This window comes from Balaenoptera musculus, chromosome 2 (genome assembly GCF_009873245.2).
Source record: "Balaenoptera musculus isolate JJ_BM4_2016_0621 chromosome 2, mBalMus1.pri.v3, whole genome shotgun sequence".
Lineage (NCBI taxonomy): Eukaryota > Metazoa > Chordata > Mammalia > Artiodactyla > Balaenopteridae > Balaenoptera > Balaenoptera musculus.
Genome location: NC_045786.1, coordinates 97628856 through 97645465, shown reverse-complemented (window position 1 = coordinate 97645465; position 16610 = coordinate 97628856). Strand labels below are relative to the sequence as shown.

The following is a 16610-nucleotide window of genomic DNA, read 5'->3' as shown; positions in this document are numbered from 1 at the left end:
TATTCATTCAGGTGAGAGTCAGTCACTTTATATTTTCATGCACCTGAATGGACATGAATATTTTCTCCCATAACCATTCTTGACGCCTGAATTTTTACAGTTTAGAGATTAATCACTTATAATTATTTATTCATTCATTAACTTACTCAGTATTTATGGTCATATACTATATGCCATTTTACTGTACAAAATGTGAAGGAAAGAAAGACAGTGAAGTCCTATCCCTGCTTTTGAGAAGCTCCAGTCTAGTGTAAAAAGCAGGTGCGTAAAAATGATCACAACACAGTGAAATAAATGAACCTTGGCAGGAGGTATGAACTCTATCCAACCAGATTTCTCTTTCTTTATGTAATAAATGTGCCTTGGAAATAAAAGGTTGGAAAACGTTCCATTTTAATGATAAAATGACTTTAAATGTCCTACAAAGTCTGAGACAGGACCAACCTCATAATTTATGGGGCTCCCCTTGTTCAAAAACTAAGAATATCAAGGGACTTCCCTGGTGGTCCAGAGGTTAAGACTCTGTGCTTCCACTGCAGGTGCACTTCCACTGCAGGGTTCGATCCCTGGTCAGGGAACTAAGATCCTGCATACCGTGCAGTGCGGCCAAAAATATATATATACATATACTAATAATTTCAAGACAGTGACGGGAGTGCATTAAACCAAGAAGCCCCACACGACCATGCAGGTTGCACGCCCGGGCAGCCTCATGGCTGAGCATTTTCAAGAAATTCAAGTGAGCAGTACTTCAGGAAAGTAAAGGATTTTTTTTCGATTTTGTTCTCTAGGTCTCTATTTATTCATGGCATGTATATGCGTGCCGGCTACTGTATCAAGGGCTAGGAACACAGCAGTAAAAATGACAGCCACCATCTCTACCCTCATGTATCTTACTGTCTAGCTGAGAGGTTTGTACGTGATAATTTTCATTAACTGGTCCCATTATGTCTTAACTACATTCTCAGAGAAGTACTTAAATGGCCAGTCAGTCTTACTTTTTCTTTATACTTTTAAATATATAATATAAACTGAAAATATAATCTTTCTGTGTATAGATATATAATATTCCTATAAGGAACAAGTGTTATTTTGGTTATGAGAAAAACAAGGTTAACATGAAAAATATATATTTATTCAGAAGTTCTATACTATTTGAAATTTAAATTTTATTTATGATACCTCCAAGAAACCTGGAAAAATGGGAGGAAGTAGATGGAATCTTCCTTTTGAAGTTGAAATAGTTTCTCGTGTTTATTTGGTTGAAAAATTTATGTCATGCCTGCACCGAAGTGTAGCTTCTCATTATGACTTTTAAAATCTGTGTTCAGATCAGAAAAATTGAGCTGAGTTCCCTTGGTTTGCTAAATCTCGGGGTAATAGCGTTAGTTGATTTGGTTTGCCTTCAGGACACGTCTAAATGGTATTACAAGATAGTACTTAGCTAATAGCTCCATTTGTTTTATTTGTAGTCAGAAACTACTGTTGTGCATTTTTTTAAGACTTTTTTTCTTTCTTTTTTTTTTAAATTTTATTTATTTATTCATGGCTGTGTTGGGTCTTCGTTTCTGTGCGAGGGCTTTCTCTAGTTGTGGCAAGCGGGGGCCACTCTTCATCGCGGTGCGCGGGCCCCCCACTATCGCGGCCTCTCCTGCTGCAGAGCACAGGCTCCAGATGCGCAGGCTCAGTAATTGTGGCTCACGGGCCCAGCTGTTCTACGGCATGTGGGATCCTCCCAGACCAGGGCTCGAACCCGTGTGCCCTGCATTAGCAGGCAGACTCTCAACCACTGCGCCACGAGGGAAGCCCTGTTGTGCTTTCTTAAGGAGTAATCCTTTATATCCGTGATGGAAGGTTCCAAAATGGTTATCCTTTATTGACCACTTGCTATATACCAGGTATACTAGAGGTATTACTAGATATATTAATTAATTTAATCCTCACAATAATACCACGGAGTTAATATTATGTATACATATACATATATATATATATATATATATATATATATGCGCTATATATATCATACCATTTTATATATAAGGAAACTGATAGTTGATTAACTTGCTCCAAGTTTTCTAGTAACTGGCAGAGTTGGAGTTAGACTCAAGCCTCGCTGATGCTACCTGCCACCAAGCTATGCTTTCTCCTAATCCTTCATGATTTTTCAAGAGTGCCCTGTGAGAGGGAGACATCATAATTGAATGAGAACATTTAGAGAAGAGCAGGATGGAGTCACCAAGATCAGAATTGTCCTCGGAAGCCTGGGGTATGCATGGCAGCCTGTAGTCTGCGGGACAGCCACTGACCAGTAGGAAAAGGTTAGCAGTGCAGACAGGACCTCAGGTTGGCTCCCAGCCTCCACATCCCCGACCACCATCCCCCCCAGATACTGAGAGAACGTGGGAAGTGATTGCAGGGCTTCTGAGAAGTGAAATTGGGAATTGGGGGAGGCCACGCTGAGCCAGGAGTGTGGTAGAAGACCAACTCTGGAAGAAGAGACCAGAATTCTAAGGTGAAAAGGAACTACTTAAGCAAAAGATGACTCCTAAAAGTGCCCTAAAAGTTAGGGAGCCCAGAGAGAAATAGTAATTCCAAACCATTCCATTGGAATATGGATTAAAGGGTCACTAATAAGTGCTCTCTCTGAAAGCAGATCTTGCCGGAGAGACGCCAAGAAAAGTAGATGCTACAAGCTGTGGCCTCATTGACAGCACCATCATGTTGGTTTGCAGATTCCTTAGTAGTCAGTCTCCAATGTAGTCTGACCTGGCTTTGATCCTTCTAGCGCATTCCTTTCTTGTGTGGGTACAGTCACAGTTACTGCTGCAAGCAGAAAAATTTAGTAGGCAGTGGGGTGTATACGCTCAGACCTATGCCCATCGAGAAGTGCCCGTTCTCACGGCAGCTTTGCAGATGTATTTCTTGGGTTATATAAATCATTGCTCATCTTTGTCTCATTTTTACTTCTTTTCTGATGCACAAGTCAACATGTTGAATTCATTGAACTAACTTGTGCATGTGGGCAGGGAGACTGGATTATGAAGCGTGTGTTCCAAGCAAATTGTGCAAAATTAGATAAGTGAAGAGCTAAGGCACTCAGCCACTTCTTCAATATTAAGCGAGTATGTGATTAATATTGAGTGGAAGGTTTGTATTTGAGGCCCTGAAGAAAAAGCATGTTCTTTTTTTTTTTTTTTTTTAATGTCTGTGATTTGGTTGGTCTTTAAATATTTGGTATTTTTAAAATATTTTTGAAGACGTTTTTAAAATAAAGAAACATATTAAGGATAATTTAACACACCCATATTCCCACCACCTAGAATTGTTAACATTTTGCCACATATTCTTTAAGATTTTACAATTGAAAAATGAAGTATTATAGATAAAAATGAAATTCTAGTAGACACACTACCTCCCAATGTCATTCTCTTCTTCTGTATTTCTAGTGATAACCTCTATCATGAAACTAGTATCTTTCCAGTCTGCATATAAGTATAAATAGATGTTTACATGTATGTTCATACACACCGTGCAGGCATCTGTGAACAACATTGTTTTGCGGGCACTATTCCCCAATATATGTACAAGGTAGCATGTTGCATACACAGTAACAATAGTAGTGAACGTATGTTGAGTGATTACACAGTGCCTGGAGCAGCATTTTCTCAGTCCTTTCAGTGACTCTCTGTAGCCCACACTGTTGTTGTTACCCTCTTTTCTAGGTGCACAGAGAGGTCCCTTGCCCAGGGTCACACAGCTAATAAGTAGTGGGGCTGAGAATTAATCTCACAGTCAGGTTCTGGAGCCGAGCACTTCACCACCAGGCTAGATGGCCTCTCCACTTTGTCCCTCTGCAGAATTCATCACTCTCTCAATATCATGTTCCTGATGTCCATAATTGGTGAATTCAGATCTAGTTTATTCCTTTTCACAGTTATACCATATTCCATTAAATGAATATAATATACAAGCATCACTGCACGGTGCTTAAGACCTGTAAAATACAAGTAGTGAAAGTTTCTATCTCACAGGGTTGTTGTGAGAATTAAATGGTTTACTTCAAATAAAGCAGGTAGAACAGTACCAGGCATGCAGTAAGCACCCAATAAATGTTAGCTATTACTATTTGCTCTTATCAGCTATCCATTATCCTATCGGATCTGATCGCTAGGTTGTTTTCAGTTTTTCATTATTGCATATATTGTCACAGTGAAAGGTGTGTCTAATTATAAAAGTTTCTTTGGGGTATCTCCCTAGAAGAGGAACTGATAGCTCACAGGGTATGTATGTTTTCAGTTTCAGTTGATGCTGCCAAAGCCAGCTGTACCAATTTACACGCCCTCATACACAGTTCGGCAGTTCCCATTTCCTCACATTCCCAATAACAGTTGATATTGCCTGACTTTGGTTTGCCTATCTGATGGATAAGAAATATTACTTTGTTGAATTGATGAGCTGGATAAGAAATAATATCATGTTGTGGAATTGAATTTTTATAGCGGCTTTATTGAGATATGATTCGTACTGTAAAATTTACCCTTTTCAAGGTGTACAGTTCTGTGGTTTTCGGTACATTCACAAGGATGTGCAACCGTCACTGCTACCTAGTTTTAGGAGAAACCCCTTACCCCTTAGCAGTCACACCCCTTCTCCCCTCCCCTCGGCACCTGGCACTGCTAATCTACTTTCTGTCTCTGCGGATTTCATATAAATGGAATCACATAGCATGTGGATTTTTGTCACTGGCTGGCTTCTTCCATTTACCTTAATGTTTTTGAGGTTCACCCACATTGTAGCATGTATCAGCACTTCATTCCTTTTTATGGTTCAGTAATATTCCATTGTGTTAATATACCACATTTTGTTTATCCATCTAGCAGCTAATATAAATTTGGGCTGTGTCTACTCTTGGCTATTATAAATGAGGCTGCTACAAACATTTATATATAAATTTTTGTCTGGACATACATTTTCATTTTCTTGGGTACACATATATTTATACACCTAGCAGTCAAATGGCTGGGTCATGTGGTAATAACTATGTTTAACATTTTGAAAAGCTGCCAAACAGTTTTCCAAAGTGACTGCACCATTCTCCAGACCCATCAGCAATGTAGGAGAATTCCAATTTCTTCACATCCTCACCTCCAACACTTGTTACTGTCTTTCTTTTTAATTCCAGCCATCCTAGTGGCTGTGGAGTGATAATCTCATTGTGGTTTTGCTTTGTACTTCTCCAATGACTGATGACGTCGAGCATCTTTTCATGTGCTTACGGGCCATTTGTATGTCTTTGGAGAAATGTCTAGTCAAATCCTTTGCCTATTTTTTAAATTAGGTAATTTGTCTTTTTATTTGAGTTGTAAGAGTCGCTCCTGTATTCTGAATGCAAGTCCTTTATCGGATGTATGATTTACAAATATTTTTCCCATTCTGTGTGGGTTGTCTTTTCACTTTCTTAATGTGAAGTGGTGAATTTTAATATTTGTAGTTTTCATATGTTTCTCCAAAATTTCAGTTTTCAAAATTGTCTTCATCTTACCTACTGAGTGGATCACAAGCCAGAGACCCTTGAAGTGTGCCCTGAGAGTACAGTGAATCCATCTAGTATTCCGTAGGTCAGAAACTCCTGCATTGGTTGCAAAAGCACAGACTTCCCAAAGACATCTCGGTGAGCCTCTCAGCCAATGAAGGGAATTCACCTTTGATAACCCAGAAGAGTCACCTTTGCAAAGTTTGAATTTAGTAATGAAAAGCACTGAAAACCATTCCTTATATTTTCAAACTGCTAACTGGTTAATTCAACAGCATTTGGATTTCTGTTTAACCTGACCTCTTCCTCTTTCTTCTTTCCTTTTTTCTTCTCCTTTCTTTTCCTCCTCTCTCCTCCCCCCTCCCTGTTTCCATTTCAGACTGAAAATGGCTCAGGAATCAGTCAGCAAGTTAACAGCAGAGAAGAAAGTGGAGACAAAGAAAATTAACCCCACGGCTAGTCTGGTGAGATGCATTTTTCATTCACAGCCTCAAGAGTTTTCATTATAACTGAGGTGCACCCAGGAGTGGGTCTGAATTTAAAGGATAAAACTCAGAGGAATGAGTAGTATCCAGATTCTCAATTCCCATCCCAGAGTAGCATATGGGTAAGAAAGAGTATAAGGGAGGACAGAGTGAGGAACAAACACAGCCTCGAGCGCTCTTCCAGCAAATTCAAACAAGGTCATTTCCTGATAAACCAAATGTAGTCACTTGCCATTTCACACCCTTCCACACCGCACCCCACGCCATGATCCCCCTCATCTCAAAGCACTGTTCTCCTGAAGTGTTTAAGTATTCTCACCCTCACCAGTTCCTTTTCCCTGTTAAGGAAAGGGGCAGGGATTATCCTCTTTTGACAGTTGGTAAAACTGAGATGCAGAAAGATACAGCTTACCTAGGACCACTTCACAAATGGATAGGCAAAACCAGAACGAGACTCTGGGTCCCCCGACAGCTCTCCCTGGGCTAGAAGCTAAGCAGGCTAGTCTGTCTTCCTAGCTGTGAGGGGAAACTGTCATCCTCCGCAGTCCCATTTTCAGTAAGGATCACAAGGAATCTGTGTAACAGCTGGAAAAGCTACATGGGTTAGGAACCCAAGGTGTAGAGATTCAAATCCCAGATCAGCCACTTACTAGTTGTAAAACCTTAGTGAAGTTACTTTGCTTCTTTATTCTTCACTAGTACTTTTTTGCCGGCTGCTTTAAATCCTTTGACCATCTAAGTGGGGTATAAGTTAAAAGTGAGGTTATTTCTATTGACTGACCATGATGTTCTCATCACGACCCCATCAGCAGCCCAATGAATGTTGAGTGAAGTCGATGAGTGAGAAATGGAAAAGTCAGGGCCATACAGCTGGGCCAGGGACAGCCATGGTTAGCTCACAGAGCTCCTACCTGAATGGACACATCCTCTGTGCCCATTTGACCATGTGTTTGTGGCGCTCATTTGTGCATGATCTTCTGTGGGCAGTGGGCTCAACTCTTATTTCTGTCTTCCTGCCTCATTAGACACTGCCCTTTTCCCCAGGTCTCTTATTTGGGCCTCTATCCTACCTTTTATAGCCAAGCCTTATTTTCAGGGGCAGAGAGAATGGACTCAGCCTTGTAGACAAAGGAGAAACAGTGGGTGGACCGTGGCGTTCTTTTATAGGTGACCTCCATGGCGAGCAAGCTCTCAGCTGTGATCCTCTGTTTCTTGGGGTGGTTTATTTTGTCGCCTGTTTGTTTTGGTGGAAATTAGGGAAGAGCTCATAAACTGATTCCTGATTCAATTTCACAAGTCAGGCGTGGTATCCAAACTCAGGATGGGTGTTTAAAAATTATCTTAAGTTTACATCTAGGCCAATTTAGTAATTCATTGCATTTTCACATCTCCTAGATCACAAGAAGCTTAGGACCTGTTCTCAAAGGGCATCTCTCTGCATCTGCTCTTTGCAAAGGACTGTACTTGTTCCATCTCTTTTTTAGCCTTCTATTTGTCCACCTTGAAGGCCAGACACACCCATGTGTGCTGAATATATTTACTTCTGAGTCCTAGAAACAGTGAGGGTCTGTGTTTCTGTTCTGTGTACTCTTGTTTTTCTTGCCATCAGACTTCCATGTCCTTCCTCATTAGAAGGCTGTCCCTGGGAAGGAAGCTTAGGAAGAACGGAGCAGAGCATCCTTGGCAAAATGGGAGCTTCCGCCATTCTGCAGAGACTAAATCTCGTCATCCTCCATTTTGCATAGCCTCTGTTCAGTCCTGCCAAGTTGGTCATATGCAGACACGCTGGACTTGGAAAGAGTGATTTTTCATATCTAGACTTCCTAGAAACTATTTCTTGAGCATTCCCTAATGGGAGGAGTCTTTGAGTAACACTACGAAGTTAGGACCTTTGTCACAGAAGATGAGAACAGAACGGAATAGCCTGGCATTGTAAAGGCCGGTGTTTTAGATGGATATAGTTGGTTGACTAGCTGGTTATTTATTTTGTGTGTTTGTGAGGTGATAGGGTGGGAAGGGTAGGAAACTGAGGGTTTCTGGGAAAAAGGAGAGAAATCCTCTCATTTCTAGGGCATTCGATACAACGCTATTCGGCATTCTAGACTGACATTTGAGAAATGTACCAAAATTTGAGAAAGATGAAAATTTTAAAAAAGGAGTTACACTAAACTCGATTTTTTTCTCAAACAACAGAAAGAAAGACTGCGTCAGAAGGAAGCCAGCGTGAGCACCAACTAACACAGAGACACAGGAAAACAATGACGGTGAGACGTAGTACTCTGCATGATCCTTTGTAACACCAGCGTTGCAAGAAGTTCTCGAAAGATATGTCACTAAATGTTTATTTTGCTCATCTCTTTCTGAGCACCCCGTGCCTTCTTAAAGAAGTCCCTTGTTAAGCCATAGGAACAATGAAAAACTGCTGAAGAACTGTTTGATAACTGTTTCTTCTAGAGGTCCAAAGTTCGCTCTGTTATGAGACCAGAAGAATTACCAAGATTTTCCAATTTTTTTTTAAAAGCAGAGATTTCAAGCTTTCTAACCCAAACCTGATATATATAAACTTGTGACAGAAGAAGAGAAGGATGTTTTGTGACAGTTGCCTTGAGCAAGTTCAAGCCTTGGTCTTTACATACTGCTGGTTTGATTATTGATCTTAATTTTGATCCTATTGCAGCAAGATCCTGAAGCACCCTTCTCGCCAAAAATGTTGAAACTTACCAAAACTACTTTAAGAGTTCCAAGACTATCTATTTTCCACACTCAAAAAACGGTTATTTTTTTCATTGTTTTTTATGTAACAGAACAGAAAATGGAATTATACATGGATGGAGAAGGGGGTTAAATAGCCATAAACTTCATCCTGGAGAACAAATTATGATACAGGGAGTTGGCATCAGCCATTTAGCGAGACCCATTCTTTTGTTTTCATATCAGTTCATTGGGGTTTCCTGGACCACTAGGGATTCTCCACCCCTTCTGTCCCAGAAGAAACTGTGATACCTGAGTGGGGACAGACTTGGGGTCAAAGCACCTGCTTGGACGAGTGACCCAGTATCAATCAGAGCACATCTCACACGTCAAATCATCTATGCGTGGATAACACCTTGTTGACCTACAGCTGAGCTGTACACCGTGTTCTGGGACCGGATGTGGCTGGACCTCTCCCACCAACCCCAGGAGGCAGTTTCTAGACAGGAGAGCAGATGCTACTTGCAGCCCTTTACCATGACCTTGACCGACAGGCATGTAACATATGGTGAAGCAGGGGTTTTTTAATGTCAAAAAAAAAAAAACACAAAAAACTAAGGGCAGAAAAAGAGTTCTTTACATCAAAATGGGAAGAAGGTGATTACATTGATATTGAACTTTGAGTGGAACATCATACATAGGCAGCTTTTTCTGACCCTGGAAGCCCATGTGACCACTGCCTCTTGAGTCACAGGGAGACCACATTGGACCTCTTTCCTAACATTTTTTCCTTAAGCCACCACTCTTCTAGTCTATCTATCTTGTGAGGAGAGAAGAGAGGAGACTTGGGGTGAACTGAGATGAAGATCAAAGCCTATCAGGTTTCAGCCTTGAAAGGAGAGAGGCCCAAGCTTTCTCCTCCAGTTGGTGGAGGACCGTCTAGAGATGAGCAGAAACTTTAAAACCCTTCCCCATCCGCCTGCCACGTGTGGCCTGCCCCTTGCCCCACCGTCTTCCCAGGCGCCTGAGTGTCTACCCAGGACATGCCTGCTAGTCATCAGCCCCCCTCAGGGACCCCATAATAGATCTGGCCAATGAAAGCAGCACCATATTCTAATAGAATGCCCATTCGGGGAATCAAGAATGAACAATCAGGATCAAATCAAGTCATGAAGCCATATTCATGCAGGTGCTAATCACCTTTTCTAACAATTCAAAAGAAAGGAATATAATAATATGGTTTGGTTTTTTTCCCCCCAAAAATAAAAGGATGAGACAAGCAAAATAGCAGAGCTGGTAAGAACTTACATGACCAAAAGAAGTTGCTTGTGAGCGAGCTTTTCGTACCGCTTTCTTAGATTGTTTCTCTTCATTGTCACTTAATGGTGAAGACGACCTAAGGAATTCCTCGATTTAAAACAAATTCTACTTACAGCTACCCTGTGCTCTGTGACAGTCCTTCTAGTATGATCATACAAAGGAAAAAGCGCCTGTTTTGCCCGTGCCTTGGGAATTAACTTTGAGTTTAGTGAGAACAACAGAAGTCTAGATCCTTAATGGCTCCTTAAAGACTTGATGGGAGAGAACAGCAGGAGGCTCTCAGTGGGGTCCCTGTAGCCCACTTCAGGGCTCTAAATAGGATGCTCACAAGAAAATCACTGGAGGGAAGCAGGACTGTCGCTTTATAACCCTACAAAAACATTGCTCTCAGGGAACCAGTGCTGAAGATTAATGAGTGGAAACACTGAATTTGAGAGTTAGACAAATGCAGCCCAGGTTGGATTTCATCCTAGTGGACAGACTAGAAGTTGGCAGTCAAATACCTATTTCTAAAGAGCAACGTTTGCCTACCTCTGTTGGGGAAACCTAGTGAGTCCAATGTAGTGATAGTGTATCACTACACTAGGCAGGATCCCCATTATTCTCTCCCAGTTTGCATCCTGCATTAGGTATCGGGACACCCTTCCCAAGTCCACACGTGGACTGCATTGTGACAGCACCCTCATTTCTAACTTGACTTGATGCTCGGTAAAGGTTCACAAGACTTTGTTCAAGGTGGGCCATCTAAAACAACCTGGAGGCCCTGAGAACAAGCCATCCAAAATGCAGTTGAGATTGTATTAACTCCAACAGGTGTCACTAAACTTTTCACGGAGAAGTAGTAGTTGGGGTACCACTTAGCAGCTTGGGCACTTCTGGCTGCTCTAAGCACAGCCCTGCCTGCACTAGAGGGACAGTGGCCAGTATTTCTACTCTGCGTTTAACCAGACACTCACACCTGACCTACTAGTCAGACTCGGAGAAACCTTGACTTAAAACAACATCACCTCTTCCTAGCCAAGGTTCATTAAATCTGAGGACACAGCAGATAGCAGTTCAGATTCCTGCATGAGTAACTGGCATAATCATCAAGCACACAAGTATATAATATATGACACGAAAGCATGATATAAACACGTTAGTTAAAAACATAGGCCTGTGAGGTATCAATAATCAAGTGAGGAGAAGGTGTGCTGTATGGTTTTTTAACCCAAGAAGAGGCAGCTTATGGGAGGGGGCGTGGTGAAGGGAAGAGGTGGCCAAGAAGAAATGGATGATGTGGTGATGGTTGAGGCCCAGGGGTCACAGGTGATGGACCTGCTGCCCAACAGTTACCTCTTGAATCTTTGGTTGATGTCTGTGATTCCTCTTTAAACATTCATTGCAACTACCTAGGAACTATGAAGAGAGAAGGTCTGAAATCTGGGAAGTAGAATAAGGAAATCCAGTGGTGCTCTTCCATCTTTAAATGTTCTAGCCGAAACAAATTGGCAACGTGGTTGAGGAACTGACTGCCTGATTGGGTGCTGGTCTCTGATCCCCTCTTCTTTCCGGTAAGAATAGTAGAAGCTGCACGCCTGCTCAGCCTCCCTTAGGCACCTCCTTTTCTCATAAGTACTATAAGGAAAGGCATTTCCCTAAATGATAAGCTCCTATGCTGCTGGTGGAGAACCCGGAAGAACTAAAGGAAGGAATAAAACTCTTTGGTGCTATTGGAAACCTCCAGCAAGATGAAGAAGTCATTGGTATAGTCCTTCCAAGACCATGATTGGATGTAGCAAAAGAGACGTAAGTTTATTTTTGGTAAAGATTTGCTTGTTGGACTGGGATTGCACATCTCTCTCTAGATTATACCACTTGTATGGAGGAATTTTCATTTTACTTCTATTCTTGCTTTCTTGGACGTCATATTTTCTCATTTCTATTTCTGCTTCTTTCTTGCCTGGTGTCATTGACGCAGATCATTGCATGCACTAGCACAGCAAACAGCACATAGACAGCCAGTGTAGGAAGGGGAATTAGCAGTACAGACCTGCAGGCTCTTTTCCAGTAACCAGGCTGTAACATTGACATGGGAACTGCTTCATTCCCTGACATTCTAAATTGATCTCTTTTGTAGTACTGCACCCTTGCCAAACAAAGATAAAACCAATTTGGGGCTTTCTATGTTAAGGGGAAGGAAGAACTGCACAAAATACAGCTTTTTCCCCCAAAATACCTGATGCAAATATCAAATATCCAATTTTATAAATTAGTTTAAATAGTCTAAAAATTGCTAACAAGAACTCATTAGATTTGAGCTTCATTTTTCTTTGATCCTGCCTGTTCTTATCAGAAAAAAAAAAAAAAAAAAAACCAAAAGGGGGAAGGGGAAAAAAAGCATTAGCAGATTTAGTAATCCACAAATTAATTAGTTCCTGAATCATACAAAAAAAGAAAAAACAGACATATTGTGAAACCCAATGTTATAGAAGTCCTAAGCACATAAGGATTTGAACAGCTGTGAGGGCTGATGAGCATGGACAAAGTAAGAGGTCTTAACTGCCCACCTGAGACTTCAGCCTAAACCAGGCGATTTTTAGAGTGTGAATTCAAGAGAGTGAAGTATTGCTCTGACCAGTTTATTTTCGGAAAAGGCACGTACAAAGAGAAGTAGTAATAATATAGTGAAAGAAGTGCTAGACTATGAAAATGTCCTTTCTCTCGTTCTCTCGTAAAAGCAGTTTATAAATGTATGGAACATCCAGAAGCCCATGAATACCACGCTTCATAGGTTAGGTTTTTACCTTAGGAACACAACTAAAGAGAGTGGATTGAATAAAGAAGTGAATTTTCATTCATGTCAGCTACTTTGTTATCATAAAGAAATCTATAACACAAGAGAAACAAGTCTGTGTGGACAAACTTAACAGTATTTGAAACAAATGGCTAGTGTTTAACCTTTCCAAAATGCAAGTAAGTTGCGGGACCTGCTTCCATTTTCCAGCTATGGAGAGAGATAATCTGGCTGTTTGGAACCTTGTCTATTATTGGTGCAGAAGTCACTTAAAGGCACCTTTTGGAACAGGCCTCAGCAGGTCTGGCTCCTTTAGACTCCCATAACGGTATTTATAAGTCCATGAGTGATTGAATCCAGGCAACACTGGGCTCAGTTACACAGCTGTATGTGACTGTGAGAGGCTCGTTTTGTGTCATTTCTGCACACCTGTCAGTTGTTGGCACCTTGTTAGAGGCACTTTAGTTTCATAGTTCTTCCTTTCCCCTCCCACGGAGTGGGCAATCCACCAAACCCTCCCAGATCAATGCTTTGCTGAGAAGTAGTAAATTCAAGAGAGTATTAACATGTCAACGTGGAAGCCAGTTCAGTAGCCTTATTTGTTCCAAGACCCTTAATCAACACTGTGATATAAACTTAGCATTTGGGAAATTTGTGTAGTTGACAACTTACTTGGAAATGTGAAGATATGAAAATGGCAGCAAGTTTACTCTGTCTCTTAAGGCGCCCATGCAGTTTCTACCAGTGAAGAGATTAGGGAAGCAGATCGAGCCTCATTCAGTAGGTTATCCTGTCCTCAATGGAGCTTGAGGACAGGATAACCTCAAGCTATCCTATCCTATCCTCAATTCATTTCTTCTCCACCCCCAGCCCCTCTCCCAACTACCCTGGTGATAAACAGTAACACAGAGGACCTTTTCCTTCTTGTCTTCCCTTCTCTAGTATGATGGTTCACTTCAGTTAGCGCTCAAACGAACTCTAGCGTATTATGTCTATAAAGTACTTGTTCATGAATGTCTTCTTCATGCTATAATCTGGGGAAGGCTGATGATTTAATCTCAATATTTTAAATGAGAGTGGTAGCTAAAGCCATTAATTTATTCTACATTCCATATGCACATATAATTTTCTATTTTTAATCTTCTCTTAAATATACTAAGAATCTCCAGTGTATCTCCTTCTCAGAAAGCTGATTCATAGACTTCTGTGGGCTATTTTTTTTTTATGCTTTGTGTGAAATCTGATAGCACTGGGCTAGCAAAATGCAAATGAGCCCACAATTTCCCACAGCAATTTGGCCTTCTTCCCCGTGGAGTAAACAACCTTCTACCACCCTTAAGCTGCTTTGTAGGCTGAGCATTTCCCTAGATTCTACCTGTGCAGACACCAAGCGGTTCTTTTGTCTTGGAAGCTGTAAGAATGTCTTAAAAGAGAATGAATTCTTCTCCCCATATATAGTGTGAGCTGCCAACGTGTTGTATTTAGTATATCAAGTAAGAAATCTAATGTTTTCAGGCATGCATGCCCAGTGGTTTGTCAACATCTTTGGCAAAGTTGTATGTACTTTCCTTCCTTGTTCTCTTCTAGGGCTTGCTTCCATTCTTGTCTCATGAAACAAACGTATTTTTGTTTACTCATCTCAGTCAGCTTTCCAAAATGAGAGGCTAGTCGCATAGACCACTGAGTATAAGGGAAATTACTCTCCACCGCGCCATGACGTGGATGATAGGTGTATTTAGGAATGCACAGCTTTCTAGGAACTCTTGGGATGGATCCCAAATTCCAGGTTTCTATGAGGTATATAAAAATGGGTATATAGCACACAAAGATTATATACTACTCTTCCCAGTAAGAGACTAAGAGATTCAAAATCTCCATTTTAGATAGGTTTGAGCAAACTATAAGTAGCTTATTTTTTTTCCCTTTCCTCTTGGCAACTTTGTCCCTACTTATAATCTTATTTCTTCAGATCTGACCACCAAGGCATGAAGAAGGTAGTGTCAACCCACTGAGATTGCCCTCTGCATAATCCTCTAAAGATGTTCATTTCCTTTGGAAACAAATCCATGGGTGAGGGGGAAAGTCTAGTGACGATTCTCTCTGCCCAGAGTGACACACATAGGATTCTGGGATCTACCAAAGGGATAGGTCTATGCCAAATATTAATTTTACAATTCTACAATTCTTCAATTTCTCAAGATGCAAATAATATGACCCTACTGTTAGTAGGATGTATAATCTTTGAAGAATATAAGCATTAAGAAAAAAAGGCCTTCCCTTTAAAGAAACAATTGAAGATATTCTTAAAAAGGCAGAAACTTTTAAAGTTAGAAATTGAATAATTTTTAAGATTCTTTGGAGGAAACATGTCATCGATTCATCATAGTCTTTTCCTTTCACTGAATTTTAATTTAGACTAGCATGGAAGCAGAGTGCCCCTGGACTTGGATTTAGGGAGATCGTGCTTTGGCCTGGAAAAACAGTACTGGCCTGAATGCCCAGAACCTTAAGTGAAGTCAGTCAGCATCCTAATAGGAATCAGGCCTAACAGAAATGTAAATTATTTCAAGTCCTTTAGAGTTTAATTTTCTTATCAACACCCTCGACCCTGCTTCCTAAAATTAATTTGATCCATGCAGTTATGTGCCTTCATTTTGCCTTGTGAGATTACAAGCAATGGGATAATGGAGAAAAACAGGAGATGGGGGAGAAGGAAAATTTGAACGAGGCCAGGGTGCAATGTTTTGCTGATATAATGCATTGTTGGGGAGCTGGTGACCGTTGCCATGGTTGTATCATGGGCAGCCTTTCAGTGGAAGCTCAGGGTATAATATGTATGAGGGCAGTGGGATGGGAGTGTCCAGTATCTCATATTGGTCCGTGCCTGACAATGTTCTGGAAAAGCAGGTACCCCAGTGAGACTGGCCTGTGCTTGTTGAAATAACTCCAATGAATTTCAGATTCATTTCCATGGGGTCGGTTGTCCATGGACCTTCCTGTTTCCTCTATGCCTGTTTAAAAGTCATTTTGGCATCAAGCTTCATTTCACTTTTCTCCTTTCAATACTTCTGCATCAGCCTCCCCTTCCTTCACACCCCACAGCGATTTTTTCCTCACTTTTACAGTTTCTCCAGGACCCAGCTTTCTCCACCCCTTTCCCCCACAGACACCTGAAAGTCCCCCTGAGCCCTCACTCCCTCCTCTCACACCCTGTGCTCCATCCCCCAGCCCTTTGGACAGGGAGCTCTGCTGTCACCAAGAGAGACACAGCGTTGGGACTGCCTCTTGTTAATGTCAGCACCACCTCATCACTTAGGCAAAGAGGGAAAATCCATAAAGGAGATGGAAAATACATTTCTTTTTTTATTCTACTTTATATTTTAAGAAGGTTGAGGAGAGGCATGGTTCCGGGTCCTTCTCAATTTCTCAGAGATTTTTACTTTAAAACTGTCTAATTAGGGACCATTCTTTTGATAAATTGTAAATCAGTTCAGGTCACCAACTAGGATGTGTTTTAAGGCTCAAGTGTTGACTCTCAAGTAACTTTTCTGTGCTGCTGGACAAAGTGAATTCTGTGCAAACATTCTGAATCATAGGCTGTTTATTGCCCCTCAATTCTTACTATTACTAATGATTCAAGCATCTTCAGCAATGTGGATCAGGATGTTGACAACTTGTGGTTATTTTCAGATCAACAGTAACTGTTACACTCTTGAAAGCACTTAAAAAGAAAGTATAAGCATGTCTTAAATATCAACCGTTTGACCTGGAAAAAAGTTGGCTTTTCTGTTTAATTATTAGA

General features: G+C 41.0%; 1 protein-coding gene across 2 annotated transcripts in view; it reads left to right on the top strand.

Moving 5' to 3' along the window:
- Positions 1-12387, top strand: part of FMN1 (formin 1) — a 420519-nt gene extending 408132 nt beyond the window's left edge. For both annotated transcript variants that reach the window (XM_036844040.1, XM_036844041.1), the window contains 2 exons: positions 5916-6000; positions 8215-12387. In XM_036844040.1, coding sequence (XP_036699935.1) covers positions 5916-6000; positions 8215-8259 — 130 coding nt within the window. In that variant the 3' untranslated portion in view covers positions 8260-12387. The remainder of the gene's footprint in view (positions 1-5915; positions 6001-8214) is intronic.
- The last annotated feature ends 4223 nt before the right edge of the window (positions 12388-16610 follow it).